Here is a 13,190-nt window from a genome sequence, read left to right as displayed (position 1 = left end):
GGGTTTGAATTTGGATAGTGCGCGCTTTGGAGTCGTCACATGACGGAAAACCCTGTTCGGGACTTAGACCTTGCTTAGATAAGTCTGCTAAGTTATTCGATCATACATTACAAGTACCGTTGTTCTATGTAATGTCGCTCGTCGTCTCCAGCAGTGATCAGCTTTCATTCCAACTGCTGTGGGGCAGCCTAACGTTTGAGACGTGCTCTATTTATGTATTCTGCCTGAGCCGTGCAAGACGTGGTAGATGACCATTGAACATTGACAGTTGTTCTGGTGAGACAATCAAATGCTTGTACTTTCCAGCACAAATTGACTGTATATTGATAGTAAATGAGTTCATGTGTCCCCGTACATAGAAATTAGTAACAGTATGCGAGTCAACTTCACCTGCCAGAGCAACGCATCATTTGGGGTGTCTTCATTGATTGATATTGTAGATATGCCGTATTTCATGCATTCATTCACCTACCATGAGCTTATTCTCGCATGTAATACAAGTCAATATCAATTTGAATATTACCTGTGTGATCTGGAGACGTTTCAGAGGTGAAATCGTCACACTGATAGTGTCTGGACGAAGTAGATTCGGAATTATGAGACACAAGGTCTTTCCGCAGCCTGTACCGGCTGTAATTATGCTGTCATGGCCATTCAATGTTGCAAGAATGGCTTCTAGCTGGAATACTCGTGGAACAATGGTTGTAGCCGTGAGGATGTACACGAGCAGGCAAGCGCGTAACACATCCGTCTTATCCTTGTCACTGAGGGTTTCGATATAGTCGGTAGGGAGCTGTTCTTGTATCAGCGAACGAGCAAATGAGTCTAGTCCTTCCATCGAGGCTTCCTGCACAGCTTGGATGATAGAGTTCACGTCCATTGGAGTTGTAGAGTAGATACATACATTAATGACGCGACCGTGTATACATCACATCAATATGAATCAAACATTAATTTCAACATTTCAAATATTCACGTCGAAAATTTCAGTTTTCTTATTGGCTACAGGTCATGTGACGACTCCAAAGCGCGCACTATCCAAATTCAAACCCAGATTTACCAGTCCCTCTATCGACGGTTTGCCTCATAGAGGGGCTGGTCACCAGTCTAAAAAGGAGGGCTGCCATCATATTTGCACGCGGTGTAAGTCAGCTGTGAGTGCTTAATTTGAACGTTCTTATGTCTCCTGAAGATCCTTTCTGCTGCTTCTGGCCAGCACATACCTCACCGGTGCACCGTGATTGTCCGTCGCTCGTGCAAATTGAATAGTTTGTATCAGTGGCCACGGACCACGCCTCTAAGCTCTTGTCCAATGTTGGTGCAAGAAGGGAGACAAGGATGAACACTTCTCGAGTAATCTGGATGAAATCTATTTTTGGTATCCGAAATAGTTTCCAGGGAGAAAGCAAATCAGTGTCGTGGACTCGTGTTGCATCGTATCACAGCCACTGAAACCGAACGCTCCCGCGGCGCCTCTGCTCTCCCAAGGAAAATGTTCCAGCAACACTCCTGAGACAGTCCTGTTGAAGCTGAAGTGATCCGTATGTCTCGTGACAACGAAGTCGTATCCTGGCACTCTAGTTGCGTGAATGGCCCGTATGACCGGTTTCAAGTTTCCAGATTGGATTGCTCATCGAGTGCTGTTCAAAGAAAGGCCGCCTTGTCAGAGTATTCCTTCTACTTCTATGCATAGAGAAGATCATCACCAATCTGGTGCCATTGACATGGCCTGCAAAGGTTCTTAGATAAGTACACAACGATCACTTGTTCCTGGTTGCTGCGCTCCGCCACTCATTGAAGTATGATTGCATTATCATTTGTATGTTGCGATCGTCGCGCGCACTCGTCATCAATGTACGTGCACTCATCATATCGTCCACTGAGCTTGCGAGCTCAGGGCTAAACCCTTCATGCATTCATGTGCAACACTCAGGTACACCCCGTCATCCGCTACTAACCTATTATAGAATGACTACTTGCCACGTAGAAGCACGAATCAAACTGTAAAGTCACGAGCCACTGCGCAGGGAATTGCTCGCGGAAGACTTCAGGCTATCTATCAAGCTATCATGCTAGATAAAGTCCCATTCCAAATTCACATCAGATTGCAGCAATGTTTCGTTCTGACACAGATCTACTAGAATCGTTGACCGCTGAGCTCTCTCAGCAGCTGAAGGATTATGAAGATCAAGCCTTGGTCGAGATGATACGGCCGAATCTTACATCTCAATTTGTGCAGCATGCTCCCGAGTTGACCAAATTCCATGAAGCCATCACGCAGAACGATTCGATGGATGATAGGGATCTCCTACGCATCTTTCGAGAATTTGTCCCTACCACAAACTACGAACCTTACCGGCCGTTCATAGCAAAGTTTTTTGCGACCCCTTGCAAGGAGGCTGATGTCAAGAACATGTTCGCCCCAGGACTTCCCTACTTCTTTGCTATGTCCAGTATGACATCTGGCAAATCAGTAAAGACATTTCCAAGATATCGGCCTCCCTCGCACTTGCTGCAAAACCCTCTTTATCTTGCGCTTCCCCCGTCAGAGGGAACCACCTTATCACCAGCTTCCATGAGATATTCGCAAATCTTAACAATAGATTGCGAAGACGGTCAATCCAAGCAGGTGACAATCTGCTCGTTGAGCATCGGTTTTCTGCGAATGGCAATGAACTGGGACGCCGAGCATGATAACGAGAGGCTCGACTTATGGCGTAAGCCCTTTGCACCACTGTCGCTCGTGAACGCTGATTTCCAGCCAATTTTTAGTGCCGGGACAAACAGATCCATATGCGATCTCCTTGGTTAAGAGCTATCGGGCATTCTTCGTCTTGAATGCTCTGTTTGCACTGGCAGACCGTCGGGTGACAACCATCCGGTTCTTCTTCGCCAACGTATTCGTCATTTTTCTGCAGTATATAGAGGATGAATGGTCTCTACTCATCGACTGCATCGAGAAAGGCATCATCCCAGATGTGGAAAACCTGGGCCATTTGCGAGCACCTTTGGAGGTCGTTTTTTTGTTATTTGTCACATTCCACTCGGCTGACAAGGTCTCTCAGAAACTGTTTAAGCCAAATCCTGATCGTGCTGCTGAACTTCGGGAAATTGGGCCTCCTGGTATCCAAGGTTGGGCAGTCTGCGTGTGGCCTCACTTGGAAAGGTTCCTTGGGATTACTGGAGGTCCGGCTGCTACAGCCGTTTCCAAGGCATGTCGAGTGTTGAAGGTTTATAACCCATCGGACAGCTAACCGCACACAAGCTTGCTCACGTCCTGGGACCTTCCATCCGCACGCAGGCTACTGGTTATGGCAGCTCAGAGGGTAGCATGGCCCTACCATACCACCAAACCAATCCTAACACTGACTACAAGGTAATGTTTGTGGATGTGTTGACCGAGTTTCTGGACGTGCATTCCAACGAATCTCCGGAGCGTGTACTGTCCATTGTAAGAACCATTCACCACGTCTCACCTTTGTCCATACTCATACCTGTCGTAGCATGAACTTGTAACTGGAGGGCATTACGAGCCCATCTTGACGACTCGCAATGGCTTGTGGAGATATCGCATTGGTGATGTCGTCACCGTTAAAGGCTTCGCTCCAGATGATGGATTGCCCGTTATCAGCTACCTTCATAGGCGAGAGTGAGTTGCCGCGTCATCAGTTTCAGGAGCTGAGCTAATTTCACCTAACTTGGAAGAGGTGGAATTGTGATGGCATTCGGAACGACGTGCACCGAGTCCCAATTGACGACCGCGATCGTCTCTGCCGCCAATCGGTGGATCGGCCAGATCATAGATTTCACGATTGTAGGCGACGACCGAGACACCCCTATCACTTATGGGTATTTGGTGGAAATTGGAGGGGAAATAGGTTCGTGCTTACCTTGGGACTCTTTCACACGATGGGACTGAGGATTGTCGCTTGCAGGAAAGGAGGCGAGAATGGCGATACAACAAACTTTTGAAGAACTCATGGCGGCAAACGACGAGTTTCGGACCGCTTTCTGGCAAGGCCGGGCGAGAAAGCCGACCATTCGTCTCTTAGAGAAAGGCACCTTTGCAGGATATCGCCAACAGAAGTGTAACAAGACGAACGTCTCGATATCGCAGGTGAAGGTACCTGTCGTCCTATCCGACCCTACATTTAGAGAATGGTTCCTGCAACAAGTTGTAATTGAGCTGTAACAGAGTTTGGTCGAAATTTGTCCGTTCCTCGCACAAATGATTACGTTCGTGCCGATTCACCCTTACGTCGTTCTATTGGATGTCTCGGCATTAACATGAACTACTTTCAATGACAGCTACTCCAACAAATACTAGAGATACGGAAAGGGAACCCCTGGAAGACACTAAGATGTCAGTACCGGAGCAGTGTTCTCACTCACAAAGACTATAGCTCGACCTGAGCTGGTTTGGGTCGGTCCGGCCGGTAAATGAACAGAAGACAGTCAATGTGGCTAGTGCTTACGGCAGAGGCAACCACGTACACTGAGATACAGAACCGTCATCTCATGACTGTTCTATATCACAGTGTTGTGGACTTTAGCCTGTAGGTATTTTTTTTGTTGATGAGTAGTGCTGCTTTATAGCAGCGGTCGGTCACCGGGTCACGGATGTGGAATGTTCACCTTTACCGACAACTTTCGACCACGTTCTTCCGGATCCATGTTCGGTGTTCCGCATTCCGTCGGATCCTGGTATGATAACGATATGATGCCTGATCTAGATACGGTGATAATCAAAAAGCACAGCAACACTAATATGCAGGAGGCCGATATTCCGGGCTTGACATAGATCCCGTACATAATATCGGGAGCTACTCATCTTTCTGACGGAAAAGTATCATACCACAATGTTCTCCAAAGATAGTGTGAACTCGGAAGGTGAAAGTGATGCGTTCTGCTTCAGTATTCTACCTTTTGGTTGTAACGGTTATGCACCTGCGGCAGTTCGACCTACCTCACCGAGTATCAGACGCCACAGTAGATGAGACAAACCCTGGTGTTTTAGGACTGTACGAAGGGTATCTTAGTTCGATCAGGAGTGTATTCTGCGTGCAAATTCAAATCACAGATGGATATCGATGGGACAGACCACAGTCGGTTTTTTTCTTTTCATCTTTGTCATCATTGAGTTCGTGTAGTATGCAGCTTCATGGAATATTGGCAGGCTGCTGAGAAGAAGAACAGGGTGAGTGACTGTGATACTCGGGTGGCTAAAAAGAAATCAGGTTAACAGAGTCTGGGCCATGAAAATAACAAGTCTGCAATCCGTACAGTGAGTGCTACGATTTCGGTCTCAACATACATTCATTTACTCCTTCTACAAGATCGGGTCTGGTGATCAAAGTTTGGGATATCGATGCTGCAATGAATAGACAATTTTTTTCTTTAAATTCAATTATTGTCCTATGGAGAGTGAAACTCTATGGAGAACAACTATCTACTAGCTTAAAGGACACCTGTGTCCCTAAGTGCATCACTGTGTGCGCAAATGCCCTGGTGTAGAGCGTACCCCCACCAGTCCGCCGTTCCCGCCGGCTGTTGTAGACGTGCCAGCCGTCGAAGATGAGATGGTATAGACAACTTGATATCAGACTCCCTTACAGCTCAATCGTAACTCTTTCCAGGAACCATTCCCTAAAAATTTGGTCGGATAGGACGACGGGAACCTTCAATTGCGATATCGAGATGCTTGTTTTGTCGCATTTCTGCCTGCGATATTCTGTAAAGGTACCTTTCTTCAAGAGACGAATGGTCGGCTTTCTTGCTCTGCCTTGCCAGAAAGCGGTCCGAAACTCGTTGTTTGCCGCCATGAGTTCTTCAAAAGTTTGCTGTATCGCCATTCTCGCCTCCTTTCCTGCAAGCAACAACGCTCAATCCCATCGTGTCAAAGAGTCCCAAGGCAAGCACGAACCTATTTCCCCTCCAATTTCTACCAAATACCCATAAGTGATAGGAGTGTCTCGGTCGTCGCCTACAATCGTGAAATCTATGATTTGGCCGATCCACCGATTGGCGGCAGAGACGATCGCGGTCGTCAATTGGGACTCGGTGCACGTCGTTCCGAATGCCATCACAATTCCACCTCTTCCAAGCCGGGCGAAGTTAGCTCAGCTCATGAAACCGATGACGCGGCAACTCACTCTCGCCTGTGAAGGTAACTGATGACGGGCAACCCGTCATCTGGAGCGAAGCCTTTAACGGTGACGACATCACCCATACGATATCTCCACAAGCCATTGCGAGTCGTCAAGATGGGCTCGTAATGTCCTCCAGTTATGAGTTCATGCTACGACAGGGATGAGTATAGACAAAGGTGAGACGTGGTGAGTGGTTCTCACAATGGACAGTACACGCTCCGAGGGTTCGTTGGAATGCACGTCCAAAAACTCGGTGACCACATCCACCAACACCACCTTGTAATCAGTGTTAGGGTCGCCTTTGTGGTATGTTATGGCGACGCCGCCCTCTGAGCTACCATAACCAGGAGACTGGGTGAAGACAGAAGGTCCGAGGGCATGAGTAATCTAGTATCAATAATTGTCAGTTGAGTAGTAAACCTTCAACACTTGACATGCCTTGGGAACGGAGGCAGCAGCAGGCCCTCCGGTGATCCCAATAAACCTTGTCAGGTCAGGCCACACGCGGACTGCCCAACCCTGGATACCAGGAGGTCCGATTTCCAGAAGTTCGGCAGCACGAACAGGATCTGGCTCAAACAGTTTCTGAGAGACCTGGTCAGCCGAGTGGAATGTAACAAATAACAAAAATACGACCTCCAAAGGTGCTCGCAAATGGCCCAGGTTTTCCACATCTGGGATGATGCCTTTCTCGATGCAGTCGATGAGTAGAGACCATTCATCCTCTATATACTGCAGAAAAATGACGAATACGTTGGCGAAGAAGAACCGGATGGTTGTCACCCGACGGTCTGCCAGTGCAAACAGAGCATTCAAGACGAAGAATGCCCGATAGCTCTTAACCAAGGAGATCGCATATGGATCTGTTTGTCCCGGCACTGAAAATTGGCTGGAAATCAGCATGCACGAGCGACAGTGGCGCGAAAGGCTTACGCCATAAGTCGAGCCTCTCGTTGTCATGCTCGACGTCCCAGTTCATTGCCATTCGCAGAAAACCGATGCTCAACGAGCAGACTGTCACCTGCTTGGATTGACCGTCTTCGCAATCTATTGTTAAGATTTGCGGATACTTCAGAGAAGACGGTGATAAGATGGTTCCCTCTGACGGGGCAAGCGCCAGATAAAGAGAGTGTTGGAGCAGGTGCGAGGGAGGCAGATACTTTGGAAATGTCTTCACTGATTTGCCAGATGTCATGCTAGACATGGCGAGGAAGTAGGGAAGTCCTGGGGCGAACATGTTCTTGACATCAGCCTCCTTGCAAGGGGTCGCAAAAACTTTGCTATGAACGGCCGGTAAGGTTCGTAGTTTGTAGTAGGGACAAATTCTCGAAAGATGCGTAAGAGTTCCCTATCATCCGTCGAATCGTTCTGCGCGATGGCCTCACGGAATTTGGCCAACTCAGGAGCTTCCTGCGCAAACTGAGACGCAGAATTCGGCCGCATAAACTCGAGCAAAGCTCGATCTACGCGAGCCTTCAACTGCTGAGATAGTTCAGTGGGCAATGAGTCCAGGAGATCTGATTCAGGACGAGACATTGTTACGTTCTGATGTAGAGTTGGAATGCATCTTTATATAGTGGTTGACTCGTAGCCTGTGGTACGCGTCTCAAGCTGGTCGGACGCAAGCCTGCCGTGGTGCTGACATCCTTCACGATGATCCAGTCCGCCCGGCCGCTCAAAACTCTACATCTCGGTGCGTGGCGAATGATCCTGCATGGGAAGTGAACATAGCTTTGCAGCAGATGACGAGATGTACCTAGGCATGTACATGTGAGAGCTCAGCCCTTGGCTCGCAATCTCAGGGGATCATAATGAAGGCACATATAGATGATGGTAGTTGGGCGCGATGATCGCGCATCAGACATCGAACACCACGCGTATATCTGATAAGCTTTGGAGGCCGACGGCACCGAATGTAGATGATATGATAATCTACTCTAAAAATTTGAAGCAGAAAGAAGATAGGTGGGCCGCTCTTCTTTATAGATGCTGTGCACTGTACATGCATGACTGTAGGAGCTCAATGAGTAGTCAAATTCGGAAGCTGCAACCAATTTCCAAAAGCATTCGGACAAACACAAATGGATATATTCCCTGCAGAGTACCAGAGAAGTGTTGCCCTGCCGACTCGAAAGCAACTGTAGTCATGTTAGTTCCAGCAGAATTGGCCAAAATATTAACGCCATAATCTGCAATGCTATCAAAGGATGAGGCGCAGTAAGGTGAGAACTGGCCAAAAACAGTAGCATTGGTTCTAGCGCAAACGGAACTTCAGCAGACAAAAAAGTTTGAAATTGAGCGCTCACACAGCAATATACTACAATGCCGCCATCTAGCCCGAGTGAATCCCAGAATCTCGAACATGTACGAGCTATCAGTCATGCGACTCATCGGTGATAAAACTGATCGCGGGTCCTGAGCTGGAGGGCCCGGTTTGTCCCAAACATCTTCTTCGAGCGCCTGTTTTACCAATGCACTGGTGGAAGACATTCGCCGGATTCAGACTGGCGCTATCATGGAGGTGATGGAGTCGTCAAGTGCAGGATCCGGTATCCTTTGTGCAGCAGTCTAGCATGCGAGTAGCATTCGTAGGTCTCGGAACTGTTGACGTTAGTCAAATCCAAGGACAAGTGTGTTTGGATTCTGCATAGCATAACGCTTATGAAAGTCTGCCTATGACGGTTGTCTAAGGTAGTACAAACTGCCCCAAGTTAGATCTAGATATTGAGACTATCGTTGTTGATGTTAAGGATAAAGGTGACCGTTGTGATGTCTGTGGAGTATGATGCTTTGAAGGTCTGCCTATGAGAATAATACCATATCTCCAGACAATTTATTGACTCGGGTCAAAAGGCACCACTAGATGTTTCTGAGTCGGTTTGAAGCGTTTGTGATCAAGTGAAAATTGTAATCTATAAACTAGTGACAACAAAGGAGTTACTAAGTGTTATGTAAAACCTTCATCACGTAGTTATCCTCGACCCAACGCGCGTCAACGATCAGCTCACTGCCAACGGCGATCAGCTCAACACTAACAACGACAAGCTAACGAATGAACTGAAGATGGCGATGCATACCACAGACCAACCATCAAACACAAGTTCATGGTACTCCATCCGTCCCTGGACGCCTCACCTCATTCTCTCAGTCCGTGAAATCACATCTGTTTCAGCGACGTTTATTCTCTCTTCAACACTCTCTCCACCATCTGAACCTGTTTCGAACATAGATCACGAATCCTCGATACCCGCAACCACAAACGCGAATGCAAGCCCAGACACCAACCCAGAGATAGAACAAGAACTAGAAACAGAACTAGAGGTAGGAGTCGACGGGGAACTAGGAGGAGAAACAGAAGGGGACGCCGTAGGAGATACTGCCCGAGGAATTATCTCCGAAGCACTCTCAGCAGGCCTCTCAGTATCTGTCAACGGTTCCCCATGGCAGCGCGTCCTCATACGCCTCCTCGAGCCCGTAGACGAGGCTGTTATCATCATATACGGGCTCATGCCTGGACGTCAGTATGATATCGATCTGGGACTTGTACAGGGTGGATTGGCAAGTTCTATTCGGAGGCAAGTTGTCACTGAAGGTGTGTGCTTTGATCTGATTAGTGATGATACGGGGACTTATGAGTCTGATTTGGTTTTGTGCGCAGATGCGGAAGGTGCGATTGAGAATGGAAGGTTGGACGAAGGAACAAGTACTAGTTTTCTCCTCCCGCCCTCATCCTCATCATCCTCCGCATCATCATCATCCCAAAGCCTATCAGTGTCAACTGCAACAACCGACTCAGCCCCTCTCACCCATCCCCAACCGCGCTCCACATCTCGCTCCACAACACCCACCCAAGAAGACCGCCTCCCAAAACTACAATCCACTCTTGCGTCCCTTCAGACACATATCTCCGAGCTAACCACCACCCTCAAATCCACGCGCAGGGACAGTCAAAAAGCAGACGCAGTACTCAAAAATGAGATCGAAGCTCTCAATCGGGCTTCTGAAAAAGCGAGTGCTGCCGAGAGTAAGGCGAGACAGCGCATCAGGGCGCTTGAGGATGCTGTTAAGAGGGCTAATGAGGGGAAAGAGGATGCTGAGAGGGGCAGAAGTGAACTTGAAGGCTCTAATCCTTCTTTGAGGAAACAAGTGCGCGAGAAAGAGGAGGGATATGACGTTCTTAACAAGGAGGCTACTCAAGTGCGTAAGGAACGCGAGGGGAAGGAGGAAGTAAGGAGAAGACGCGTGGAGGGTGTTAAGAATGAGATTGGGAGCGTCGAGCATAGGTTGGAGAGGCTTTATGCGAGGCAGGAGAAGTTGGAGGGGACGGTGTTGATTGATTTGGAGAAGACGCTTAAGGAGGTTGAGAGGGAGATACAGGATGCTGAAGCGGAGGCTGACGTGGGTGCGGCATATAATGCGACGATTGGGAGATCAATGCAGATGCAACAACCTGTGTCTCCTCCTCAGTATCGGAGACATCAATCACGGACTTCGGCATATCGAATCGGGGATGGCGCGCCTCCTGGACTGGGACTCGCTAACCCATATGCGAGCTGTCATTCGTCCAGCTCTTGGCTTTCGCATTCTACAAGTTCGTCACTGTCGCATCCGAAGGTATCAATATTATCCAATTCAGCGAGTTCTACAGCGTCGCATGGTGGCAATATGCTTCCTACTAGTTCTGCGTCTGGGACTTCGACGCTGTCGAGCAAGGCACCACCTTTTGAACCAGCGCGTGGATTTAGGTCTTCGTTTCCACCATTGAAACCTTCGCCTGGTATTGCGCCGATTCAGAGGCCTGTTGGGACGTTTTCGAGGGGTGGCGCGTGATGAAAATATTAGCGTAGGATGCGGTATTCGTTGTATAGCTCTGGGAAAGTCAAATGTGCTTAGTGTCGGATGGGTTCAAACTTATCAGTTTGTCCGGAAGTGCGAGGTCAATATTTCATTACTGCATAATTACAAGAAGTCTCATTCGCGTCAGTCACTAGTACAGGTGAAAATGGAACGGACATAGCATTATGATCACTATGCAGGAAGATATGAACCAGTATGTTATGTGCACCAATAAACTGCTGGACGGACAAAGGTAGCTAGCTTAGAATCAAGAATCGCGAATGTAGGAGTAAGGGATACTTATGGGCCTAGTAAGTGAAACTAGAAGACTAAGGACAAACCAGATGCATCTCGGCCACGACAAGGTATGGTGCAATTGAAGCAAGGCGATATAAACCCCTTCGAAACGAGGACACTCAGGGCAGCCTAACCAAGTACCCAGACAGAGGATAATCAGTATTGTGTTCGCAATAATACTAAACACTCAAAGAGACGCACCGGGCCAAGGTGAATGAAAGATAGACTATGGCGATAAGAGGGGGACGCAGACGGCTGGGGCACAGCAGAAAGCACATATGCCCAAATAAAGTGACATGGTCTGAATTTTGAGTGCTGGAAACTCAGAGAAATGGAGGATAAAGGCCTGACAGTGAGAGGGGAGATGACTGCTAGAAAATCCATCCTAATGCCCGAATGCAGAGGAGTGTTTAGGTGGGCATGCAAATGCAGATTCAGACTCTAAGGCTTCGACTTCCGAGTACGTAGAGCTATAACGCAAAGGCTTGGTGAATGCGAGGAATACAGTTGAATAAGAATATTCATGATATTGAGGAGAAATTATGCGAGCGGGTCGTACGTCGTGGTGGAATGGCGGAAGTTGAGAGAATGAACTTCAATGAAGAATAGGCTTGTTGCTCAGCTGGACGTGTGGTGCCGGTTCCTTCCGTGCCTCCAGGAACCGGCACCTTTCGCGCTTAGGAGGGATTTCTGGTTATGCCTTAAACTTTAGGTTTGTTGTGGGGGCGAATGCCACTATGTTGCTGGTACTTATTGCTTCCGTTTCCGAGATTCTTGCGTCGTGAATTAGTTCTATTGGCTTATTCTGCTGGAGGGTATTTGTTCTCTATATATTTTTGACAAATGATGGACAAATAAAGCGGCCGTGCTCAGACAAGCCGTGGAACGGCGCGTGGCGATGGACGCAGCGGGTTTTACGCCATCTAGTAACTCACGTGTTAGTGCCATGAACCATACTGCACCGATCCTGAAAGCAGAAACACGACTCACTCCGCACCAAGGAAAGGCCTGTCGCGTCGTTCAGTCATGTGGTCAAATCCAAGACACAAACCACTGAAACTCACGCAGAAATGTTTGGCGCAGGTCGTGCATTGGCTATCACGATAGCACCAGGTGTTACATACCTCGGTACCAGCTTCAATGGGTGTGGCAGAGTCAATGGGTGTGGCAGATATTGATGATGCTGAAGCAATAACAACGGCGAGGAAAAATACAGAAGAGAAACGCATGGTGAGTGAGAATGTGATATGAGAATGTGTCTGAAGGGTTAGTAGGAACTGCTAGGAAAACACTCTGCTTTTATATGCCAGCAGACTGCCACGCAAGGTCTCTTGGCAAATTGGTGCAACCGTCTCTATGGAGTTTGTCCGCCGCATAATGGAAGCAGCTCAAGGGCCTGCGAATGTCGGTTTGCTCAGTTTAGCTCAAACCTGTTGTATGGAAAAGCTCCAGAGCAAGCACGAACCTATCCAATTTCTACCAAGGTATCTCGTGGCCCTGCCCAGGTGTGGGATCACCGCTGGGTCTGGTGGAAAGAGGACTCCCTCTTTACAGAAGATCTGGACTGGATGGTAGAGTGCCTTGCATTTATTGCGACGACTCAAAATGGCGTATGACATCCTTCTGCTCCCACGCAGCATGGGAGTGAGCTGCAGCCCCGCCAAATAATATCTGTTCGTTGAGAGGCCCAACACCTCCATGGACAGTAACATCCCTCACCATTTACATCTTGCCGCTCTTCGCAATAATCAGTGCTCGAGAGGACATAGCCTCTATCGATGTCATTGAAGATGCGAGACTATGTGATATGGTTTTGACCAAGTTCTCCCCCGCTATCTATTCTGTGGTTCGTCCGCGACGAAGTAAAACACTCGTCAATGATAGTTTTGACAGTATCTTCGATTGTTG

General features: G+C 48.2%; 5 protein-coding genes across 5 annotated transcripts; 3 read left to right on the top strand and 2 right to left on the bottom strand.

Moving 5' to 3' along the window:
* Positions 1-211: 211 nt before the first annotated feature.
* On the bottom strand, positions 212-916 carry F5891DRAFT_1145890 (uncharacterized protein; the record flags this gene model as incomplete). The annotated part of the gene is made up of 3 exons (XM_041365014.1): positions 524-916; positions 391-468; positions 212-316 (listed from the first exon to the last, which is right to left on the bottom strand). Exons 1-3 carry the CDS (start codon positions 878-880, stop codon positions 212-214), a joined length of 540 nt encoding a protein of 179 aa, XP_041225997.1. The 5' UTR covers positions 881-916.
* A 727-nt stretch (positions 917-1,643) lies between these two features.
* Positions 1,644-4,549, top strand: F5891DRAFT_1033969 (GH3 auxin-responsive promoter). Its single transcript, XM_041361735.1, has 7 exons — positions 1,644-2,717; positions 2,773-3,014; positions 3,066-3,212; positions 3,266-3,451; positions 3,504-3,649; positions 3,706-3,878; positions 3,936-4,549. Exons 1-7 carry the CDS (start codon positions 2,114-2,116, stop codon positions 4,190-4,192), a joined length of 1,755 nt encoding a protein of 584 aa, XP_041225996.1. The 5' UTR covers positions 1,644-2,113; the 3' UTR covers positions 4,193-4,549.
* An 879-nt stretch (positions 4,550-5,428) lies between these two features.
* F5891DRAFT_314053 (GH3 auxin-responsive promoter-domain-containing protein) lies at positions 5,429-7,667 on the bottom strand. Its single transcript, XM_041371313.1, has 7 exons — positions 7,083-7,667; positions 6,786-7,027; positions 6,588-6,734; positions 6,351-6,536; positions 6,153-6,298; positions 5,924-6,096; positions 5,429-5,866 (listed from the first exon to the last, which is right to left on the bottom strand). The coding sequence occupies exons 1-7, from the start codon at positions 7,384-7,386 to the stop codon at positions 5,610-5,612; spliced, it is 1,455 nt and encodes a 484-aa protein (XP_041225995.1). The 5' UTR covers positions 7,387-7,667; the 3' UTR covers positions 5,429-5,609.
* Positions 7,668-9,095: 1,428 nt separating this feature from the next.
* Positions 9,096-11,072, top strand: F5891DRAFT_1173172 (uncharacterized protein). The gene is made up of 2 exons (XM_041365618.1): positions 9,096-9,741; positions 9,808-11,072. The coding sequence occupies exons 1-2, from the start codon at positions 9,213-9,215 to the stop codon at positions 10,977-10,979; spliced, it is 1,701 nt and encodes a 566-aa protein (XP_041225994.1). The 5' UTR covers positions 9,096-9,212; the 3' UTR covers positions 10,980-11,072.
* Positions 11,073-12,422: 1,350 nt separating this feature from the next.
* F5891DRAFT_1188739 (uncharacterized protein) lies at positions 12,423-12,898 on the top strand (the record flags this gene model as incomplete). The annotated part of the gene is made up of 2 exons (XM_041367040.1): positions 12,423-12,512; positions 12,557-12,898. The coding sequence occupies 2 exons, from the start codon at positions 12,423-12,425 to the stop codon at positions 12,896-12,898; spliced, it is 432 nt and encodes a 143-aa protein (XP_041225993.1).
* Between the last annotated feature and the right edge of the window lie 292 nt (positions 12,899-13,190).

Source organism: Suillus fuscotomentosus (genome assembly GCF_016647785.1).
Source record: "Suillus fuscotomentosus strain FC203 chromosome Unknown F5891scaffold_27, whole genome shotgun sequence".
NCBI lineage: Eukaryota > Fungi > Basidiomycota > Agaricomycetes > Boletales > Suillaceae > Suillus > Suillus fuscotomentosus.
The sequence above is the reverse complement of the archived record's forward strand: the minus strand, read 5'-3'. Positions and strand labels throughout refer to the sequence as shown.

Excerpts from the sequence above, each read along its gene's own strand:
- F5891DRAFT_314053 (XM_041371313.1), bottom strand. The coding sequence starts at position 7,386 with ATGTTCGCCCCAGGACTTCCCTACTTCCTCGCCATGTCTAGCATGACA. Across the intron at positions 6,735-6,785 it reads ATTTGCGAGCACCTTTGGAG|AAACTGTTTGAGCCAGATCC; the intron begins GTCGTATTTTTG and ends CAGGTCTCTCAG. Across the intron at positions 6,537-6,587 it reads CTGCTGCCTCCGTTCCCAAG|ATTACTCATGCCCTCGGACC; the intron begins GCATGTCAAGTG and ends TATTGATACTAG.
- F5891DRAFT_1173172 (XM_041365618.1), top strand. The coding sequence starts at position 9,213 with ATGGCGATGCATACCACAGACCAACCATCAAACACAAGTTCATGGTAC. Across the intron at positions 9,742-9,807 it reads GAGGCAAGTTGTCACTGAAG|ATGCGGAAGGTGCGATTGAG; the intron begins GTGTGTGCTTTG and ends TTTTGTGCGCAG.
- F5891DRAFT_1033969 (XM_041361735.1), top strand. The coding sequence starts at position 2,114 with ATGTTTCGTTCTGACACAGATCTACTAGAATCGTTGACCGCTGAGCTC. Across the intron at positions 3,213-3,265 it reads CTGCTACAGCCGTTTCCAAG|CTTGCTCACGTCCTGGGACC; the intron begins GCATGTCGAGTG and ends ACCGCACACAAG. Across the intron at positions 3,452-3,503 it reads CGGAGCGTGTACTGTCCATT|CATGAACTTGTAACTGGAGG; the intron begins GTAAGAACCATT and ends TACCTGTCGTAG.